Below are 23,787 nucleotides of genomic sequence, written 5' to 3' on the forward strand. Positions count from 1 at the left end.
AAGTTGTACTGGTCAGAGTGTTTTGTCACAGCAATGAAGAAACAAACTAAGACACATGTGGTGCACTTATACATGTGCAGACAAAAACATTCACATAAAATAAAAATAAATTGTCCATTATTGTGTGTGTCTGGTGCCCACAAGCTGTAGGGAGCATGTCTCAGCCATGGGACAGTTTTGTGGCATTGATTCTCTTCTACCACTTTTATGTGGGATCTAGGGACTGAACTCAGGTTGCCAGGCTGTGTGGCTAGCTCCTTCACCCTCTGAGGCACCTCACTGGTGTGGAAAAACTGTTGTATGCTTTATTTTAGTGAGTATCAATAGACACTATCCAATGATACATGCAATTGGATTTGCTCCAAGTTAGCAGAAATGGGCACAGCATTACAATGTCACAGCACCACAGTTACAGAACACTGCTGGTGTGTGACTGCTCTGTGTCCAAATTTGTGCATCTCCTCAGGGAGCCACCTGATGGTGTCCTAACAGTCCCAACAGCCACATCGGCATCAGGACCCTCCCTCTGTCATAGATTTTTCTCTTAGGACACATCTCTATCCAATAAATAAGACACAAATGATATATCAAGATATTTTAATTTTTTTGAGACAAATCCCTCTCTGTCAATCGGGCTGGCCTTGAACTTGCAAGCCTGATTTAGGCTTGTGCTGGGAGCCGCCACTCCTAGCTTTGAGGTAATGGAATTCATGCCCTATAGTAACTTGTGATGACAAGTTTTGATACTTGTTTCTGTTATAATTGATTTCCTGTTGAAACCAATTTTGACAAATGGTAAAATGTTTGAATAAATGCTGGTGACCTGGAAAGGAGGAAGGCCAAGTAACCAGATGGTTCTGGAACTTTAAAGAAATTTTTTTGGTTTTATTTATTTTTATTTTATATGTATCTGTGCTGGACAGCTTTAGTGTCAACTTGACTCACCTGGGTTGAGGGAGCCTGCAGCTGGGGAATTGCCTCCATTGGACAGGCCTGTGGCCATGTCTGTGGGGTATTTTCTTGATTGTTAACTGATGTGGGAGGGCCCAGCCCACTGTGGGTGGTGCCACCCCTGGGCACGTGGGCCCGTGTTGCATAAGAAAGCAGGCTAAGCAGGGACTGGGGGAGCAATTTAGTAAGCAGTGTTCTTTCGTGGCCTGTGCTCCAGCTCCTGCCTCCAGGTTCCTGCCCTGAGTTCCTCCTACCTTGGGCTCCCTCAGTGATGGACTGTGATCCAGGAGATGTAAGACAAATAAACCCTTTCCTCCCCAAGTTGGCATTGGTCAGAGTGTTTTGTCACAGCAGTGGAGAAACAAGATGGTTCTGGAACTTAAAATTTTTTTTTTAATTCTATTTTTATTTTATGCGTATGAGTGTTATACCTGTATGTAAGTGCACCTGTGTCATGCAGTATCTATGGAGGTTGGGAGAGGTGTCAGATTCCCTGGAAGCAGAGTTATGGGCAGTTGCTAGCCACCATGTGGGTGTTGGGATTTGAATCTAAGCCTTCTGAAAGAACAGCCAGTGCTTTTAACCTCCGAGCCATCTCTCCAGGCTTCTCCCCCATCTTTTTAAAAACAGGCATCAGTCTGAACCATGTGTGGTTCAGGTACTATCTAATTCATTTTTTAAAAATGTTATTTATGTGCTGGGCATGGTGGCACACACCTTTAGTCCCAGCACTTGGGAGGCAGAGGCAGGCAGGTGCGTTCAAGGCCAGCCTGGTTTACATAGTGAATTCCAGGCCAGCTGGGGCTACAGGGAGACCCTGTCTCAAAAAGACCAAAAATATTTATTTATTTATTATTTATTTATATTTTATTTTTACTTTTTTCTTTTATTTTATGTAAGAGTGTTTTGCCTGCATGTACGATAAGCATACCATGTGCATGCAATGCCTGCAGAAGCCAGAAGAGGGCGTTGAATCCTCTGGAGCTGGAGTTACAGACCCATTGTTAGTCATGTGTATGGAACTGAACCCAGGTACTCTGCAAGAGCAGCCAGTGCTCTCCACCCCTGAGCCACCTCTCCAGTTTTTAACTAAAGGCATATGGAAGGGATAAGCAGAAGGCAGAGAAACGTTTGATGAGGACAACTGAAAATAGGAATTTGATCTTAAAAATATGTTCAGGCTGGGCGTGGTGGTGCACGCCTTTGATCCCAGCACTTGGGGAGGCGGACTCGCAGGTGGATCTCTGTGAGATTGCGGCCACCCTGGTCTACATAGTGAGTTCCAGGCCAGCTGGGCAGCTGGGGCTAGAGAGAGACCCAGTCTCAAAACAAAAACAAAAACAAAAACCTCTGGAACTTTCTAATTTGAAACTAGAGCACAGAGAAGATGAAGACGTAGTTCAAGGGCAGAGAGAGGCACATTGATAATAAATAAAAGACCAAGGAATAGAAATGTGTGGAAGGCCAGGTCTGCAGTTAACGGAGGGATCCACTGTAGACGAAGCTCAGGAAGAACACGGGCCCTGGCGAAGATGGAGACTCCAGGTCTTCCAGGGAGAGATGCTGCGCCTTCCTCGGCCTCTTGTCTCGCGAGTGCAGGAAAGCCAGAGGGTGTTGTCTGAGGACCGGAAACTAGGAGGAATCCCTAAAAGACGGGAACAAGAAGGGTGATCTGAAAAGGGGAACCAAGGCCTACGCACTTGCCAAAGGTGGGCGTGGCTGTCATGGTCCCCAGGTGCCCAGGTGGTGTGTTCCCGCTGCAGAAGGAGTCTGGGCACTGACCAGATGAGCCTGCAGGTGGAACCTCAGTCCTGCATCCCCAGCCCTCAATCGTATATAAATCTTACTTCCTATAAGCCACGACAATTCGTGGTAGTTGAAGGTTTTTAAAAAACTAATACTACATAGTGAGTTCCAGGACAGCTAGGGCTACAAGGAGACCCTGTCTCAAAAAGACAAAAAACCAAAACAAAACAAAAAAATAAAAAAAAAACCAAACAAAAAACCCCTAATATTTCCTTTGATTCTTTGAGAATTTCCTACAGTGTATTTTGATCATATTCAAACCCCTCACTCATCTCCTTTCAGATCTACCCTAACCCTTCCTACCTCCCACTTACTTTGTGTCCTTTATTTATTTTTCTATTATTTTTTTAAAAATAATTTATCGAGAATTTTATACATGCATATAAGGTGTTTTGATCAGATCCATGCCCACTCCCTTCCCTCCAACTCCTCCCATATCTCCCCATCACTGTTTTCTGATGTGTCCTTTTTTAAAAGCTTATCCAGTTTAATTTGTGTTCCCCAAAGGAGTGGGTCCATCCCCTGGAGCCTGGTCAGCCTAACCTGGTATCACACCCTTAAAGAAAAATTGTGGGGCTGGAGGGATGGCTCAGTGGTTAAGAGCACTGACTTCTCTTGCAAAGGACCCGGGTTCGGTTCTCTGCACCCACACGGCGGCTAACAACCATCCATAATTCCAGTTCCAGGGGAATCTAACTCCCTCTTTTGACTCCATGTGCATTGCATGACACGGGTGCACTTATACACATGCAGGTAGGCAATACACTCACCCACATAAATGAAAATAATAAAATATTAAAAAAAGAAAAATCGTAAGAGTCAGAGTTGAAATTTAAAAAATTTTATTTATATTGATTTTAGGTGTATGAGTGTATTGCCTACATGTATGTAAGTGCACCTGTGTTGTGCAATGCCCTGGAGGTCAGAAGAGGGCATTGGAGCCCCTGGAATTGGAGTTACAGATGGTTGTTAGCTGCCTTGTGGGTGCTGGGAACCAAACCCAAATTCTCTGCAACCAGTGTTCTTTTTTTTTTCAAATTAAAAAAAAATTATTATTTTTATTCTATGGGTATGAGTGTATCGCCTGCTTGTATGTGAGTGTACCTGTGTCATGCAATGCTGTGGAGGTCAGAAGAGGGCTTCAGATTCCCCTGGAACTGGAGTTAAGGATGGTTTTATTTATGTTGATAACAATCAGCAGGTTGAAATGTGAAAAGAAAATATCTCATAACAATCTACATAATATTTGGGAATAATTTTTTGTCCCGGCCCATGGGATCTGCAACAGGGTACCTGGATTGGGGAGTGGGGATTTGGATGGGGCAAGAGACAAGAGAAATGGAGACAAGACAGGGTTCTGATCAAGTCTCATTTATTGCAGCACAAGCATGAGGTTAAATAGAGAATGAGAACAAAGGAGTAAAGACTGAGAGTAATCATATCAGCCAGACCGCAGGGGCCCAGATGTACTCTAGGGGAGGAATCTACTGATTAACAGGGCAGTTTACTGGAAAAGAGTGCAAGGCTGCGGGCCAAGGCCATGGGCTCTGTCCTGTGCCCTCGGGAGGAGAGTGGGCAGAATGGAAAGTTACCAGCTTAGGTCTGTCAGCAGTTTTGAGAAATGGCTGAGCCTTAGGCTCCCAACAATTTTTCAAGAAACCTGTTCAGCCTTGTATTAGGGATTTAATTTTACTTTAAAGGACACTAACAAATACCAAAATATAGAGGCCTGCAATTTTCATGGACAGGATGAATTAACAACAATACATTAACATTTCCTAAGTTAATTAGTGCTATTTTAACCAGAATCCCACTTTTAAACTTCTTTTTTCTTTTTCTTTTTTTTTTTTATTTTTATTTTTGTGTGTGTGTTTTTGAGACAGGGTCTCCCTGTAGTCCACCCCTGGCCTGGAACTCACTATGTAGACCAGGCTGACCTTGAACTCACAGAGATCTACCTGCCTCTGCTTCCCAAGTGCTGGGACTAAAGGTGTGTGCCACCACATCCAGCTGGATTTTTTAACTTATTGAACTGGGAAAAGTGACCTTATAAATTATTGGAGTAGTTAATATCTGAGAAGAGCCAAGAAAATTTTTGAAAAAAAAGACAGTGGCGATTTGCCTTTCTGAGTAAACTTCTAAGCTACAATGATTAAGCACTAACATTGTAAATATCTTCATGATTGTTTTTTACATTTTATTTATTATTTTTATTTTATGTGTATGCGTGTATTGCCTGCATGTAGGTAGGTGCACCCATGTCATGCAATGCCCATGGAGGTCAGAAGAGGCTGTTGGATCCCCTGGAACTGGAGTTACGAACAGTTGTTAGCTGCCATGTGGGTGCTGGGATTTGAACCTGGGTCTTCTGCAAGAACAACCAGTGTTCTTAACCACTGAGCCATCTCTCTAGCCCCGTATCTTCATGATTTTATCTTAGTGAAAAATATCATCTTAATTCAATGGGAAATGATGCTTTAGTATAGGCATAATTTGCCATTTATCTAAAAGAAAATATGTCAGACTGTGTTAGTTACTTCTCTGTGGCTGTGATAAAATACCATGGGCAAAAGCAACTTAGGGAACAAAGGGTTTATCTTTGCTGATGGTTCCAGAGGATCAGAGTCTGTCACATGGGGAAAGGCCTGGCAGCAGGAACAAGAAGCTGACTGATCACATTTTCATCCACATATAGCAAGCAGAGAGAGGGAGAGAGGGAGAGAGAGAGGGAGAGAGAGAGAGAGGAGAGCGAGGGAGAGAGAGAGACAGGGAGAGAGGAAGAAAAGAGAGAGAGAACAGGAAGGGGGAACACTATAAACCCTCAAAGCCCACCTGCAGTGACGTGCTTCCTCCAGCAAGGCTCTACTTCCTAAAGGTTCTGTGACCTTCCCAAACAGTGCCACTAGCTGGAGACCAAGTGTTCAGACACTTGAACCTGTGGAGATATTTCTCATTCAGGCCGTTACATGGACCTTGACTTAAAATTTTTTTTTCTCTCAGTATTTAAGAATGAACCTAGGGCCTCATGCTTGCTAGGCAAGTGGACTACCATGAGCTATAACCTCAACTGTAACCCTTTATGTTATATGTAAAATTAAGTTCTAGATGGATTAAGCCAAATAATGCCACAGAACTATTAATGTATCTTAGAGAAAATATTAGATAAATTTGCCCTTATAAAAGGTCAAAAATTAGCCAGGCGTGGTGGTGCGCGCCTTTAATCCCAGCACTTGGGAGGCAGAGGCAGGCAGATCTTTGTGAGTTCGAGGCCAGCCTGGTCTGCATAGTGAGTTCCAGGACAGCTGGGGCTACAAGGAGACCCTGTCTCAGAAAAGACAAAAAAAAAAAAAAAAAAAAAAAAAAAAAGATAAAAAATTATATAACAAAATTTGTAAAAAATTATAGGCTAAAAAAATGTTCTTAACGTGTGAAAGGGTTACTATTTCTGTTACATGAACTTTTGAAAGCATTGTGATGCCCATCCAGTACTGGAGAGGCTGAGGCTGGAGGACTGTGAGTTTGAGGTCAGCTGGACTGAGTAGTGAGACCCTTTTCAAAAACCCAAACCAAAAATCCTCTAGAAATAATTCAAGGAAAAATGGTCGAAACACAGAGGCAATTAATTATCTAAACAGAAAATGTGACTAAAAACTTGTGAAAATAGACCCTTTCTGGTAATCGGAGGTGTAAATGAAAACATGCAATTCCTTCTCCCCTTGAATCTGTTGGCACATGTTAAGAACAGTGTGGTGATTAATTGGTCATGAAGCTAAAGGAAGACAGGCCGTTCACAGCTAGGAATGTGGATCACTCTCACTTTTGGGAAGTGAAACCCTGTACACTCTTACCATCTTAGTCACTGTATTATACTGTGAGTTTCATAGTCACAAACACGTGCCTGTTATGAGTATCCATAAATCAGAATATGTTTGAATAAATTATCATATACTTAATATTAAGCAGACATTACAAAGGATGGTTAAAACTGTAACTTTGGCCGGGCGTGGTGGCAAATGCCTTTAATCCCAGTACTCAGGAGGCAGAGGCAGGCAGATCTCTTCGAGGTCCAGGCCAGCCTGGTGCACATAGTGAGTTCTAGGCTAGCTATGGCTATAGGGAGACCCTGTCTCAAAAATACCAAATAAATAAATAAATAAATAAATAAATAAATAAATAAAATAAAGACTCTCATGAGGGGTGCAGACCTGACCATGCGCTTGGCTTTATTCTATGATACTCTGGTCACTGCAGTGTGGGTGGTAATGACCTTCCTCCTTGTGTGGTCCCACTGCTGTTGGGAATAAAATGAAGACAAGAATAATTCAGTTAGTTAAGACACTGAAATGCGAACCATTGTCCTCGAGATAATTCTCAAATGTTTTCAACTTGTATGATGTAGGTGACGAAGTCGCCTGAGGAATCGTCCTCCCTTCCCAATGGAGATGTAGCGGGAGAGTCGGAAGGCACTGCGGAGGTAAGGGTTGGCCCTGCAAGCCACGTGTTCCCATGCCAGTATCCTCAGGGTGGCTGTGTGGGCCTTTCTTTCTGTTTTCTCCCTACCTATGTATCTATCTGAGTGTGTGTGTGTGTGTGTGTGTGTGTGTGTATGTGTGTGTGTTTTTGTATGTATGTATACATGTATATATCTCATCTCTCCTATCGATTTATCTATCATCTAATCATCTATCATCTATCTATATCTATCTGTCATTTATTATCTATCTATATTTTTTGAGACAGGATCTCACTGTGTAACCTTGGCTGACTTGGAGCAAACTATATAGATCAGATTGGCCTAGAACTCACTGAGATCCATCTGCCTCTACCTCCCAAGTGCTGGGATTAAAGCTTTATGCCACCATGCCTGGCCTATCATCAATCAATCTATCTATCTATCTATCATCTATCTATCTATCTATCTATCTATCTATCTATCTATCTATCTATCTATCATCTTTCTATCATCTATCTATCAATCTATCATCTATCTATTGATCTATCATCTATCTTTGTTGATCTATCATGTCTATCTATTGAGCTATCATCTATCGATCTATCACCTCTCTATCCATCTATCATCTACCTATTTATCAATCTATCATCTATCTATTGATCTATCATCTATCTATCTATCTATCTATCTATCATCTATCATCTACCTATCTATCTATCTATCTATCTATCTATCATCTATCTATCTATCATCATCATCTATCTATCATCTATCATCATCTTTCTATCCATCTAGTTTTCCTATCTCTTATCTATTAACATCCATCCATCCATCCATGACCTTCATGAGTCTTAAATGGGTAACTCAACATCTGTCACTCAGGCAGTTTATTGCGGCAGCATGCAGTCAGTCTGTTATCCTTTTGGGGTTTGGGGAGCCTTGTTCTAGTAGCCCAGTGACCTCATGACTAGGAGGTCTCTGTTGGCTCCACTTACATGCCATGGTCTGAACGGGAAGGCCACGGTAGACATAGACTGCCCTTTCCCCGTTAGCATGCTGAAGGTTAGTGATGCCTTGGGTTGCTTTTATGAGCAGGAAGCAGAGAAGGCTGAAGAGAGTGGAGAAACTGAGGCACAAAAAGAGGAAGAAGGCGCCAGCCACATCTCTGAATCCCAAGAGAAGAATGTGAGTGTTCATCTTTTCATGGCAGTTTCGTTGGATTTGGTCTGTTTTTTGTTTACTGGGCTCCTGCACGGTGCCAGGAATTGAGCTGTGCTGTGAGGTCACAGCGGTGAGAAAGAAGGTGGGAGCCCAGCGCTTAGCTGTGACCAGTCGGGCCATTTCATTCTTGTCATAACTGCTGTGGGCCAGGTGCTGAGAGGGCGAAGGGGAACGAAGGGGAACGGAGGGGAACGGAGGGAGGACACCCCCCCCCCCCCCCCCCCCCCCCCCGGCTAGGCCTGGTGGGAGCCAGTGAGTGCCAGCTTCAGTGATTGGCCATGTCACAGGGGAAGGTTAGGTTCATGTTCCTGCTCAAACAAGGTGCTGGTGAATAATGACCAACACCTACCTCCTATAAACTGTAAATAATGGCCTCCTGGAGAAAAAGACCTACACACACCTGCCCAAGCACCTGAGAAGAAAGAGGCTGTATTAGTCACTTTTCTGTTGCTGTGATAGAAACACTGACCCAAGCTCAAGTTATAGAAGGAAGAAGTTATTTGAGCTTACGGTTCCCGGGGAATTACAGTCCGTCTTGGCGGGGAGGCATGGTGGCAGAGGTGGCTGGAGAAGAGGAGCGGAAGCTAAGCTCTACATCTTCCAGCAGGCACAGGAAACGAGAGCGACTGGCGATCTGGCAAGGCTTAATAACTCTCTAAGCCCAACCCCAGTGACCTGCTTCCTCCAGGATAGCCACACCTAAAACATCCCAAAACAGCGCCACCATCTGGGGACAAAATGTCCAAACACTTGGAGCCTTTGGGGGACATTATCATTCAAGGCATCACACAGGCATGCAGTGTGTTTGTGAGACAGCACTGGGAGCTGAGGACAAAGGGAGCACAGGGAGGAAAACGGACACTGAATTCAGGTCCATCTGGGGGACAAGCAAATCCCAGCGAGTGCGAGGCATGGGGTCTAACCCTAAAACGGACACTGAATTCAGGTCCATCTGGGGGACAAGCCGATCCCAGCGAGTGCGAGGCATGGGGTCTAACCCTAGAGTGATTCCTAGTCAGGAGCACCATCATGACAAATGGTATGTGGGGATTTTGTATGCACTGAGAACAGTGGTGGACACCACTTAAGGAATTGTGGGAAGGTGGCTGAGAAGCCAGCTGGGGAGGTGCTGGCTACCCAGGGAGCTTGATGGACCGGGGGGAGGTGCAGGCCTTGGACCAACCCTCCCTTTAGGAGAATTTCAGTAGGAATATCACAAGATCTTTATAAAATGGTGGAAACATTCAAACTGGTTCATGCTTGTGTTTGGTTTTGATAAAGGTAAAATTCTTTTTTCTTGTAATTAAAAAAAAATTTTTGTGTGTTTCATACAGAACCATCTTCGTTATCTTTACACCCCCTTCCCCACTGGCCCCCTCCCATAATCCCCCCACACTGGAATTCATGCATTGTCATTTGTGTTAAGGCCTATCATGTCAAGTTAGTGTCTGCAGATGTCCCTCAGTGCAAGTTTGTCCACTGAGGTCTAGTCAGCCTGTCTAGAGTTCCTCCCTTTAAGATCAGCTCTTCCTCTCCAGCGGTGACCAGCTGCCAATAGTTTTTCAGCTAAGATTGGGGCCAGCTGTCCGTTTCCTCATTTTTACGCTGGATTTTTGTCTGTTTAAGTTTGCATGGGTCCTGTGCTTGCTGTCACCATGCTGTGGTTTCATATAAGCAAGGTCCTAGGAGCGTGTAGGACTCCATTTCCGTATGGTCATATACCTCCTCCCTGGCTCTTACAATCTTTCTGCAATGGTCCTGAGCCCTGGGTGGGTGGAGTTTAATATAGGAGTCCTGTTCAAGGACCCATACTCTGCAGACTCTTATTTTCTATGGCAAGGTAAAAGTCTTACTGAAAAGGTAAAATTATTTTAAATCATGTTATTTGCCCTGGGCTTGATTGACACATGGTTGTGGTCTCTCCCTTGGCTCCTTCCAAAATCAGTCCTGAAGAAAGTTCCTTTTCCAAAGGCAAATACTGGTGCAGTTCCCAAGACCTTCCAGGTCTAAGGCCTGGCCCCATGGGGACAGATCCAGAGAACTCCACTTACCATCTCTCCTGCAGTTCTGAGGCCGGCTAACTTCTCAGGTCACACTGGCGGGCCTCTGTGTCCTCACCATCCATGTCTGACACTCACCACCACCAACACCTGCCCTCCATCTGGCCAAGCTCCATGTCAGTGGCCCAAGCCTTGGTCAAGTTTCCAACAAAAATAGCTGCTGTGGAAGGCCTGAGAGTTCCTGCTTCCCAGGAGCTCCTGGTGGCTCCCTCAGAGGACAACATGGTGAGATCATGTAGGTTGTATGTATCTCATGGTCCTGTGAGTGCTTGGCTTGACAAGGTGATTAAAACTTCCTTTAAAAGTGCTGAGCCGGGCATGGTGGCGCATACCTTTAATCCCAGCACTCAGGAAGCAGAGGCAGGTGGATTTCTGTGAGTTCAAGGCCAACCTGGTCTACATAGTGAGTTCCAGGCCAGCTGGGGCTACAGGGGGACCCTGTCTCAAAAAGACTAAAAAAAAAAAAAGTTTTTGTAAAGGTAATTATTTGCCAGCTATTTGTCAATTGATGTGGCTGGAGAGATGGCTCAATGGTTAAGACCACTGGTCGCTCTTGTAGAGGACCTGAGTTCAGTTCCCAGCAGCTACATAACAACAACCACTTATAACTACAATTCCAGGGAATCTGATGACCTATTCTGGCCTCCACGGGCCCCAGGCATGCACATAAAAATAAAATCTTTTTAAAAAATTTATATATCTAGGGCTAGAGAGCTGGCTCAGTGGTTAAGAGCACTGGTGGCTCTTGTAGAGGACCCGGGTTCGATTCCCAGCACCCACATGGCAGCCAACAACCATCCATAACTCCAGTTCCATGGGAATTGGATACCCTCTTCTGACCTCCATGGGCACTGCATGACATGGGTGCACTTACATACATGCAGGCAATACACTCATACACATAAAATAAAAATAATAAATAAAATATTAAAAATTTGTATATCCTACCTCATTCTAAGAAGGATTAGAAAGATGAGAGGCAGGAACGACATTTGATAACTGAATTCATTTAACATTTTATCCATTGACTGAGGCACCATCCCATGCCAGGCAGAGCCTCAGAAACCTGAACGGAGCAATGGAGCTTTTCTCTGATAGAGCTTGTGTTTTGAGAGCTAGCCACTGATGACAGTGTCCTATGTTATTGCCCTTTTGAGGTTATTTCTTTTAATAAAATATTTTACTTATTTTTATTTTATGTGTATGAGTGTTTTGCCTGCACGTAAGTTTGCCACATGCATGCAGTGCCCGAGGATGCCAGAAGAGGGAGACAGATTCCTTGGAACTAGAGTTAGGATGATTGTTAGCCACCATGTAGTTGCTGGGAACTGAACCCAGGCACTCTGCAAGAATAGCAAATGCTCTTAACCACTGAGCCATTTATTGCTTTACCCTTTGAGGTTATTTCTGTAAGATCTCTGAGCAAAATATTTTCTCTACTTAGGGTGTCTTTAAAGAAATTAAGATCAGTTCCAATACTGATGAGTGCTAGGTCTCTGTGTTACCATAAAGCTGAGACCAGCAATTCCTATTCTCCTGCTGTCCTCCCGGCTAGCTCTAAGGGTGCCCCATTTTTAACCACGCCTTGTTTAACCTGGATACTAAAAATACTTGGATTTAAGAAAAAGCAAAACTCTATGGAATTGATGATTCTATGCTGAATATAATGAATTTTAATCTGAACCCACGTAGAGAAGAAGAAAATTAATATTCTTTGAGAGCCAGAGTAGATGGAAGACTGCATGCGTTCTTACTCCCAGTCATGTGACTCAGGTTTATTGAGTTTAGACCTTGAGTCTGCCAGTGGCAGGACCCTGCATATCCTGAAAATGAGTAAGACACAGATCATGTCCCCAAGACATGCCTTTCTGACAGCCTAGTGAGAAAGATGGACAAACCGACAATGGCTGTGGGAGCTGATGAGAGAGAGGTCTCCTAAGTCAGGCTTCAGGGTAGGGGAAGTCTTCCCCCGAAAACCTCATTTTGAGCAACATGCTGGAGTGATAACTGACAGGAGAGGACTGCACCGTGATTCAGTCTGGATGAAGTAAAGAGCAGGAAGAGGGGGAGCCCAAGGCTCAGTGTGCTAGATAGCGTTAGTGTCAACTTGACACACCTGGGTTGAGGGAACCTCAATTGGGGAATTGCCTCCATTGGACTGGCCTGTGGCCATGTCTGAGGGGCATCTTCTTGATGAGTGATATGGGAGGGCCCAGATCACGGTGGGTGGTACCACCCCTGGGCAGGTGGGCCTGTGTTGCATAAGAAAGCAGGCTGAGCAGGGGCCAGGGGAGCAAGCCAGTAAGCAGTGTTCCTCCATGGCCTGTGCTCCAGCTCCTGCCTCCAGGTTCCTGCCCTGAGTTCCTACCTTGGCTCCCTGATGAACTGTGACCTGAGAGATGTAAGATAAATAAACCCTTTCCTCCCCAAGTTGGTAGTGGTCAGAGTATTTTGTCACAGCAATGAAGAACAAACTAGGACAGAAATTGGTACGAGAGAGTGGGATATTGCTGTGACAGACCTGACCTTGGTGTTTTTGGGAGGACTGTGGAAGTGTTTGGAACTTTGGGCTGGTAAAGCCATTTCGTGCTCAGAGTTTGTTGCTGTGGAGCTTGGAACAGTTACACTGAAAGAGTTGTGGGCAATGGAGGCCTGGAGCGGAGACTATCAGGGCTGTTCGTGTGAGATTTTGGATTGAGAATCTGTGGGGTTCTGTCAGCTGGGACTGAAGAATCAGCTGTGATTAAGAGGAGACCAGAACCTGAAGTAAAACCTTTGCTTTACTGGGATAATTAATGCTGGTTAGCTGGGGCTGAAAAATCAGCTGTAAGTAATAAGAGACCAGCATCACTGTGGTGGAGTCTTCCGGATATTTCCTCAGGGTCAGCACACAGAGGGCACCCGCACCTCTATTTCAAGCTGGAAGCAGGAGTTGGTAATGTGTAAGAGTCTCCTGCATGGTTCTGGTGTTGAAAGTGTGAAGGGGTCACAGAGAGCAGCTGAGGCTTGGCACTCTGAGAGGCCAGGAAAGGCCATAGGTGAAAGTGCAGCTTCAGTTACAGCGAAGACCCCAAGATTGAAGGGGTCATGGAGAGAATCTGAGGCTTTGCACCCCAAGAGGCAAGAAGAGGCCATTGGTGAAGGTGTAGCCTCAGTTTCAGTGGAGACCCCAGCTTTTTGGAAATGCCAGGACCATGGGACGACCACCAAGGACTACAGTAGGTGTGGAATGGAGCTGGCCAGGGTCTGCAAGATGAGCTGAGTGTGCTGTGGATGGCAGTCAGAGCAGTGGAGCTGCCAGAACCCTTTGGAGGCCAGAAGATCGTGAGTGAATCCCAGATGTCCAGCCTTGAGCTACTTTGCAGGACTATGGTTTTGCTTAGGTGTGCCCGATTCTTCCCTTTGAAATAAGGCTGGGCTTGCTTCATCTGCAAGGAGGAGGGGGAAGGACTATAAGGGCCACAGCAGGTGTTGATCGTCAGCTGGCTGTCCGATAACAGGTTGCAGCATCAGGTTCTCTCAGACCTGCAAGTCTTTTAACTTAACAGCTGTGTCAGAGTCTAGATTCATCCTGATGGAAGTTTCTAAACATAAGGTGAGGTCTGTGGTCTGTTGGAACTATTTCTGTGGAAATGAAGTGGGGCCGGTGGGAGGATGTGCGACAAGATTGCTCTTGACCCCCAGACCAGGGCTCCAGACATACACTGCCTGGGTTGCAAGGCGATGGGGTTTCTAAGGGCTGCTCTTAGATTCCTGTCTGTTTCGTTAAGCGTTGGAGTGCTCCGGGCCATTTGGGGCAGCCATGGCAAAGTTCTGTCTCCTTCTGAGAGCTGCAATTTTAGCAGATGTCAGCTGGCTCTGTTACTTGATCTGGGCCAACAGAAATCATGCGGGGGTGACACTTGGACACATTGGGAGTCTGCAGTGACCCCCACCCATCTTACCTTGTAAATTTCTTTTGTTAACCAGAAAGCAGTGTTTACTATGTACTTCAGAAATGCGTTTTGTTCTGGTAGAGGAAAAGTCTTTGTTCAGCTTTTATTAATTGGTTCGAAGCTGAAGTAAAAGCACATTTATGAGGGCAGAAAGGCAGAAAAGACGGACTTTCTGTGGAAAAACTTGATTGCTTGCCTATCTAATCTGAATTTTGTTGGATGGGTCTGTAATCTTTAGTAGTGTACGCTGGCTATAGAGACAGAACCACATATACCATTAAGCTCCAATTATATCACTAATTATATTTTCTTGGGAGTATGGATGATGGGGAAACACCTTTAAAGGTATTATTCTTTATACGTGTATTTAAAGGTATATTTTATATTCCAAGTGATTGAAATAGAATGTGTGAAATAGAGATCATAGTTTTGCTGTTTATATATGTTGTGGATAAATAGAAGCTCACTTTAATGAGCTTCTGTTTCATTACAGTTTTGCTTAACTTAAGGATTCAACTTAAATCTTATCTCAATTTGTATTTTTTCTTTATGGACCTAAGGAAGAAGAGGGAGAGAAAGCGACGGAAGAGGTAGGGTCTGCATCTTTGATGGTTGTGTTTAGTCAGCCTAGTGAAAATGGCTTTTAGGAGACAGCAACGTAGCCTAGCCACATTCCCTTGTCCTTGTGTGTGTGTGCGCATATGCATGTATGTGTTTGTGTGTGCACATACTCCACCACCTTATTTTTTCTTTTTAAAAAATAGTTTATTTTGGGGGGCTGGAGAGATGGCTCAGAGGTTAAGAACATGGTTGTTCTTGCAGAAGACTCGGGTTCGAATCCCAGCACCCACATGGCAGCTAACAGCTGTCAGTAATGTCAGTTCCAGGGGATCTGACAGCCTCTTCTGTCCTCCGTGGGCATTGCACGACACAGGTGCACTTACCTACATGCAGGCAATACACTCATACACATAAAATAAAAGTAATAAAATATATTTTTAAAAAGTTTATTGTTAAATTATTTTATGTGTATGAGTGTATTGCCTGCATATATGCAAGTGCACCCGTGCTGTGCAATGCCCACAGAGGTCAGAAGAGGGTGTCAGAGCCCCTGGAACTGGAGTTACGGTTGATTGTTAGCCGCCATGTAGGTACTGGGAATTGAACCTGGGTCCTCTGCAAGAGCAGCCAGTGCTCTTAACCACTGAGCCATCTCTCCGGCCCCATCTTCACCTTATTTTTGAAGCAGGGACTCTCACTGAACCTCACCTATTCGGCTAGGCTGGCTGGCCAGCTAGCTCCAGGGAGGCGCCTGTCTCCACCTCCCGGTGCTGGGATTATAGCGTGGTGCTGCTGTGCCTGGCTTCTTTAGAAGGGTTCTTGAGGACTGAATTCTTCATTCTTGCATGGCAAGCACTTTATGGATGGAGCCATCTTCCCATTCCCCTTGTTCTTCATGAAATGAGGAGCCAGTATAACTCACACATCAGAAAACATGCTGAGAAAGGAAATACATGGGAGATAAATTTGTGCAGGGGAGGTGGATAAACAGGACTTAGCTGTGGACCCTTATGAATCTCCCATGAAGAGGCTACTTAGTAGTTTTTCACTAAGGCTGGGCTGGGGCCTTAGTGGAGATTATGTCTCCTTTCGTCTATTTTCACCCCATGGAGCAGCACATGGTCCATGCTGCCTCTGTGGTGATTGGTGGTGGTGTTTCAGGTGCTTCCTACCCATCTGGTCTGTGGTTATGAGGCTGGACACACATCCCTGATATTGGACATGTGCGGTTGACAGCACTCTGCCCAGTGGCAGGATATTCACACAGCACACAGCCAGGCTTGGGAGGAGTACAGATGACCAGACACTGTGGGCTTTGCAGTGTCAGGAGGGTGGGATCCCCTGGTCCCCACAGCGAATGGAGTTGGCTTGTTTGAATGATTCCAGAGCATAGGCAGGCAATGCGCCTGGTCCCTGCATAGACTGGGGACCTGATCTGGAGGGGTGGAGCAGAAGGGAACGCACACAAGGCCATCCAAGGACATCCCTGTTTAACCTGCAGCCAGCGCACATGTAATATGAAATCTTAAAAAAAATTGTATAATTAGTTATTTGAGAATTTCATACTGTCGTTTAATCATAGTCACTCCCTACTCCCCCCGCAATTCCTCCCAGATCCATCCCACCTCCCTCCCTTCAACTTTGTATCCTCTTTTATTATTATTTTATTAAAATATTTTTATTTTATGTGTATGAATGTATTGCTTGCATGTATGTGAGTGCACCTGTGTCATGCAATGCCTTGGAAGTCAGAAGAGGGCTTTGGATTCCCCTGGAACTGGAGTTAAAGATGGTTCGTAGCTGCCATGTGGGTGCTGGGAGTTGAACCCAGGTCCTCTGCAGAGCAGTCAGTGCTCTTAACTGCTGAGCCATCTCTCCAGCCCTTATTATTTTTAAATGTGATTTCTTTTTTTGATAGGGTCTCCCTATAGCCCCAGCTGGCCTGGAACTCGCTATGTAGACCAGGCTAGCTAGCCTTGAACTCACAGAGATCCGCCCTGCCTCTGCCTCCTGAGTGCTGGGATTAAAGGCGTGCCCCACCATGCCCAGCCTTTTTATTATTTTTAAAAAATAACCTATTGAGTCCAATTTCTGCCGCCTATATACTCCTGGGTGTAACACCATCCAGGAGTTAGCCTACCAGCAGCCACTCTCTTAAAGCAAACTGATTCTCCCTTCCCTGAAGCCAACTGTCCATAAGTCCTCAGTTAGGGGTGGGGGCTCATATGCCTGTTCTCCTTCCACCCTAGAAGTTGACTGTCTTGATCTTGTGCAGATCTTACATAGGCGACCACAGCTGCTGTCAGTTCACGAACGTAGTTGTCCTGTCCTGTCCAGAAGAGACTGGAATGTGGGGCTGGGGAGATGGCTTAGTGGTTAAGGTTGCTTTTGCAGAGGACCCAAGTTCAGTTCCCAGCACCCTTATCAAGTGGGCTTACAACTGACTGCCTGTAACTCCAGCTCCAGGGGATCTGACACCTTTGGCTTCTAAAGGCACCTGTACTCACATGTATACACACACACACACACACACACACACACACACAGACACACATAAACATAATTAAAAATAGTAAAAATTAATCTTAAAACATAAAGTTTTGGACATAAATGAAACAGATTCAGTAAGGGAAGAAAATTTTTAAGACAGGGTCGCACTATATAAGCTCTTGGAACTCGCCATGTGGGCTAGGCTTGCCTCAAACTCAGACACCCACCTGCCTCTGCCTTTTGACTGCTGGGATTAAAGGTGTGCACCAACACCTTTTGCTGGGAAGCAAATTTAAGAAGTGCTTTACAGTGGCTGAAATAGAGCCATAAGAAGTTCACAAACAGATGATAATTATATTAAATCGGGCTGAGCTCAGTTGGTAAAGTGACTTGCCATGTAAACCAAGGATCTGAACACAGAACCCACAAAAGTCAGATGTGGTAGTGTGCACTTATTTTCGGGGGGGGTCTTTTGGAGACAAGGTCTCCCTGTAGCTGCAGCTGGCCTGGATTTGCTAATGGAGACCAGGCTGGCCTCAAACTCAGAGATCCGCCTGCCTCTGCCTCCCAGGTGCTGGGATTAAAGGTGTGTGCCACCACGCCTGGCCTCTACCTCCTATTCTTATCATACCCTCCTCTGAAGAGGTTACCCAACTTGTGGATATCGGGACAGAGACTGCTCTGGCTTCTTCCATGCTGAACAGGGACACAGGGTTGAGGCAATTGGAGTACCCCTTCAGTGGGTCTATCTAAAAGACTCCAGACAAGGTCTCCCTGTAGCTGCAGCTGGCCTGGATTTGCTAATGGAGACCAGGCTGGCCTCAAACTCAGAGATCCGCCTGCCTCTGCCTCCCAGGTGCTGGGATTAAAGGTGTATGCCACCATGCCCGGCTGGTAGTGTGCACTTTTAATCCCAGCTGGTGTGTGTGTGTGTGGTGTTAGTGTGTGCAGTTTATGCATGTGTGTGTATGTGTGGTTAGTATGTACAGTATATGCATGTGTGTGGTATGTGTGTGGTATATGTATGATGTGTGAATATAGGTGGTATGTGTGATGTCATTGGGAACCCTCAGCTCTAGCTGGAGATTTGGCATCTTTTCCCCAGTGTGTCCTCTTTGGCCCTTCCTCATCTCAATAATTATGTGATTTTTGTGACTAGACAGAAGAGGTAATGGAGGAAGGAGCAAAAGGGGAAGCTGAGGAAGAGGATGCCGGAGAAGAGGAGGCAGGAGAAGAGGAAGATTCATAGATCTCTTGATCGACTTTTCGACTCTTCAGCTTTCCCAGGTAGCTTTGGAATCCTGGGCTAAGCAGCTGCTTGCTTCTGTGTCACCTGTGTGACTGCTCCCACTGTGTGAGGAGGGGCAGAGCCTGGTTTCTCCTGTGTCACTGTGTGACCACTCCCATTGTGTGAGGAGGGGCAGAGCCCAGTTTCTCCTATGTCACCATGTGACCTCTCTCACCATGTGAAGAGGGGCAGAGCCTGGTTTCTCCTATGTCACTGTGTGACTACACCCACTGTGTGAGGAGGGGCAGAGCCCGGTTTCTCCTATGTCACTGTGTGACCTCTCTCACCGTGTGAGGAGGGGCAGAGCCCGGTTTCTCCTATGTCACTGTGTGACTGCTCCCACTGTGTGAGGAGGGGCAGAATCTGCTTCATTGGCATCTCTCTCCTGCTAAGACCCAGCACTGTACACTGTAGGACTGTGATCTCTGCCACATCTATTACTTGGCACTAGGGCATGATGGGAAAAGGAACACTTTGAGCAGGGAAAGGTTTGCGTGACCGCCTCTTCTATACGACCTTTATTTAAGAAATGGCACAGAAGCGGCTGTCTCGGTGGGTGTCCATCCCTCAGATGCTGCTAGAAGCCAGCACACTTGCATGCCCATGGAGTGAGTGGCAGCAATGTAACCTTAAAATCACACAGCTAGCTACTCATTCATGGGAGAATCCCTGCTGCTGGTCACGCAGACCTAAGTACCAGATACCAATGTCTCATTAATATTAGCTGACCACTGGTGCCGACACACCAGTGGAATGTATTGATATCTTTAGGAATATCTGGTAAGCTTTTTCCTCATTTTAACTACTGTTTCTGATAAAACAAGAATTATGTAATTCTCTCCAGATGAGTACGTGCCACATAAACACATTAATAAGACCACCGTAGTAGATAGGGACCGTTATTAAGGACGCAAAAGAGGAGCTTGAATATTGTACAGCACAATGAAAATCTGGGAGCCCATTTTGTGCTACCAAAACACCTGGTCCCACCAAGTGTGAGGAACCCCCTTTGCAAAGGTGTGACTGTTGCCGTATGACTGTGTCTGAGGCAGTAGATTATTACGGGGATTGTGTTTACACTTTTTGCTCCAATGCTGTCAGGCTTTACAAAATTAAATAATATGATTTCTAGTCTCCTTCCCATCTATATTATACCTGTACTTAAAAAAAAAAGTGAGGGGCTGGAGAGATGGCTCAGTGGTTAAGAGCACTGACTGCTCTTGCAGAAGACCCAGGTTCGATTCACAGCACCCACATGGTGGCTAATGACCATCTATAACTTCAGTTCCATGGGAATTGGATGCCCTCTTCTGACCTCCATGGGCATTGCATGACATGGGCGCACTTACCTACATGCAGGCAATACATGCATACACATAAAAATAATAAATAAAATATTTTTAAAAAGTGAGTCCGATTTCTGGGCCTTAGCCGTGAGAGCAATCAGAGAGGCGCTAATGTGAGATACGCACGCAAGCACACAGTAGGTCTCAGCAAAGGTGCATGTGGAAGGATTCATGTAGACAAGGCAGCAAAATTCCTCAGCTCTGTAAATATTGGCTAAGGAGTAGCAATGCTCTGTGGACGGAAGACCAATGTGCACAGCACGGACTGTCCCCTTAGTGTGGTTACAAATAAACAGGGAGAGCAGGAGGTTTGATGTATTTTTAGGACATCTTGGAGCTGGTGGGAGTAGCTGTCATAGTTTATTATTGGACCATAAAAGTATTATCTTCTGTTTATATTATAAAGTAAATCCAGCCCAGAACTGGTATTTTTCCCAGATGGTTTCTTTTATGCTGTGGACACACAGACCTCGCTGTCAGGCCTATTGACTGTCCTTTTGGTAATGATTCTGGTGCTCAGGAATGAACTGACACTCATATTTGAGAAAAAAAAAAAAAGACAAATTTTGAAAGTCTACCTCAAGAATTGTAGGAAATGCAGTTTCTCTGATGGGTTCTGGGTTGGGAATCCAATCCATAATAGTCTGTCGTGAAGTCAAAATAGCAGACATAAAGGAGTGAACCAGGCACCCCCCACCCATCCTGTTTCCTTCTTTCAAATGCGCCATGACAGCAGGATCAGGTTCTCCGTGAACCTCTCGGTTTCCAGAGGCAAACCCGTCTCATTGCCCGTGGACAGCTGGGCATTTTGTGATTGGTTTGAAAAGATGATCTTAGGGAGAACTTGGCAGTGAACGAACGGCGAAGGACCTCTCCTGTCCCCTTTTAGGGTTGGGTTAGACTCTAATCCGATGCTTGCTTCTGCACAGAAGGGTCCTGAACCCTACCTCCCAAAGCTTGCAGCTCAGGCCTGCCTTCTAGAGCACCAAAGCCACACGCCAGTGCAGCTCTCAGATGCAGGTTCAGCTAATTCGGGCCGGGGCTCCCTCTGGTGTCTGGTAGTGTGAACCTGGCTCGTTGCCATGACAGCAATTATTTTCCTTAGTTTGCAGTGGGGAACAAATATTAAGTCGCGGTTTATGGGATACCAAGCCTCCGGGCATTGCATGTTGGGTGGTGAAGCACACAGTAGGCACTGTCTAAGCGGTCTTCCTACATCTCCTTTCTTTTAGACAGTCCAAGCCGGAAGCAACATTTCAACTCTCTTCACAAACCCAACGAAACACCTTGGCCTGAAGTTAACTCTCTTCCCTCAGCACACCAGTGTTCACCGACGATGACTACTACCTGCTGTGGTTAGATGTACATGGATGTCTACTTAATCATATCAAAATGAAACCAAACGTGCAGGCAATGTATGCGTACCTTCCTGTGCCCGACACGCCTGACATTCTTGGGCTTTGCTCACATTATTATTATTATTATTATTATTATTATTTTGCTTTGCACAAGTAGACCTCATTAATGCTCTGGTGAAACGATTTTGAGTAACAGACTTTCTCCTTGTGATCCCACAGCGTCTGTTTATGCGTACTTGTGTACACAATCACAAATAAAGATTGAGAGCAAGCATCTGACCTCTTCGTGTATTTGAACATGCTCCATCTGCTGCCAGACCAGGTCCTGTCGCACCAGGGTGGATTGTTTTTGCTGCCTGATTGCTTAGTCCAGGTTTTCAAACTGCGGTGATTGTCTTGTGTCATATTTCATGTCGCACAAACTGTGCACGCTGTCTTTGGAGCCTGGTCTAACTGCAGTGCCACCCACATGTGCAGGGATGGTGGTCAGGACGAAGACATTTCAACCCAGTGTGCTAACCCTGCGCTAACCCTGCGCTAACCCTGCGCTAACCCTGCGCTAACCCAGCGCTAACCCAGTGCGCTCTGTTGTAGGAGGTGGCTGTAGTTCCCCTGGCTGTTGATTGATCTGCAGTCAGGGACGCTTCATGCAGAGCAGGTTGCTGTGACTGTAGTGTGACTTCCCGTGGCCTCCCATAGCCAGGAGTGTGGGTCACCCACAGCTGGTCCAGCCCCACTACCGTGCTCCAGGTGGGTGGACAGCATCGCTCTGCCCACTTTGCCATGGATGTTTTTCCTTCCTTGTTAAACTCTGTGGCTGCCCCTCTTCAGCCTACATGCTGTTTCCCGCCCACTCCTCAGGTCACATGCTGCATCTGGCTTCTCAGGGGAGCCTGTGTCCTTGCTGTGATGTCCCCTTGTGATACAATCATTGTGACAGTTTCCCTTGGAGTGACCATCAACTTTCCCCAGCTAAGCCACAAGCTGTTTGGAAATGTATTGTGTGGCTAGTCATGTGGAGCTGGGAACTCCAGTAAATAGCTCTTTTCTTGTTATATTAGTAACAAAAAGAGACATTTTGAAGAGAATTAGGGTTATTTTGTTCCAAATAATTGAAGTCCCTTACTTTAAAAACATTTCTTTGCCTAAAATAAGGTGAAAGACTAATAAAATTGAAACTCACAGGACTGAAAATTCTTTTTTTCTTCATTGCATTAAATTGTGTTCTCTTTAAAGAGCTTATGTTTGGGGGCTGGAGAGATGACTCAGCAGTTAAGAGCACTGGCTGCTCTTGCAGAGGATCTGAGTTCAGTTCCCAGCACTCACATGGCAGCTAACAACTATCCCTAACTCCAGTTCCAGGAGATCCGACGCCCTCCTCTGACCTCTGCGGGCATTGCATGACACAGGTGCATTTAAATACATGCAGCCAAACACACATAAAAAAATATCTTTTAAAAAGCTTGTATTCTTTCAAACCCCCAACATCCCCATATGTATTAAGGACCATTTGTTCTTAGTGTCCCTGATTAATGCAAGAGGAACAGAAAGAAAAAGATGTTCTGCCTGCAAAGGATCTTGGGGAATCTTGTAAGCATTTTCTCAGAGTTCTTCAACCATCACCCCGTCCCTGAACCGTCACCCCTGTCCCTGTCCCTGAACCGTTACCGCTCTCCCTGAACCGTCACCCCTGTCCCTGTCCCTGAACCGTTACCCCTCTCCCTGAACCGTCACTCCCTCCCTGGCCAGCCTGGTGAGAAGGGACCCAAGCATGATGTAGTAACAAGAAAGTACCGTTAGGTGGCAGCAAGAGACAAGCTTCTTGATTTGGAGCCCCCCCCCCCACCGCCAGCCACCCACTACAGAGCACTGCGATTGCAATCAGAGGGTGGGCAACGTGTCCATCAGTCAGACTGAGGAAGAAAGCGAGCAAAATAATAAACCACACAAATTGGTGCATTAATTAGTGCAACATTTGCGGAGCTTTTATCCGTGATAATTTATTTTGAGCAAAATGCACACGCTTTAAAATTAATATGTGTAGCTACTATACATATACACATCTGTACACATGTATGTCATACAAAATATGTTTTATGAGGACATTTTCATGTTTAGCATGAATTTTGCTCGTATTCACACCCCCCTTTTCCTCTCTTTCTATGTTCCCACCCTGCCCCCTGCCACGTGAATTCCTTAAAGATTTCCCCAGGGTTGGGTTGCATACTAGAGAGTCTTAACAACCAGCTGCATACTGGCAATTTTGATAAAGATCCAGGCTCTTCCCGGAGCCTGACAGTGGATCTGAGTATCTGGAA

The 23,787-nt window shown here is 45.5% G+C and overlaps 1 protein-coding gene across 3 annotated transcripts in view; it reads left to right on the top strand.

Annotated features, from left to right (window-relative positions):
* The window catches only part of LOC103728919 (SH3 domain-binding glutamic acid-rich protein), a 54,544-nt gene extending 32,796 nt beyond the window's left edge, over positions 1-21,748 (top strand). For 2 of the 3 annotated variants that reach the window (XM_008826917.3, XM_008826916.3), the window contains exons 4-8: positions 7,157-7,231; positions 8,306-8,395; positions 14,987-15,016; positions 18,637-18,764; positions 21,344-21,748. In XM_008826917.3, coding sequence (XP_008825139.1) covers positions 7,157-7,231; positions 8,306-8,395; positions 14,987-15,016; positions 18,637-18,726 — 285 coding nt within the window. In that variant the 3' untranslated portion in view covers positions 18,727-18,764; positions 21,344-21,748. The remainder of the gene's footprint in view (positions 1-7,156; positions 7,232-8,305; positions 8,396-14,986; positions 15,017-18,636; positions 18,765-21,343) is intronic. The other variant, XM_017796561.1, reaches the window with a different exon arrangement.
* The last annotated feature ends 2,039 nt before the right edge of the window (positions 21,749-23,787 follow it).

This window comes from Nannospalax galili, unplaced genomic scaffold (genome assembly GCF_000622305.1).
Source record: "Nannospalax galili isolate Female #2095 unplaced genomic scaffold, S.galili_v1.0 scaffold192, whole genome shotgun sequence".
NCBI classification, from domain to species: domain Eukaryota; kingdom Metazoa; phylum Chordata; class Mammalia; order Rodentia; family Spalacidae; genus Nannospalax; species Nannospalax galili.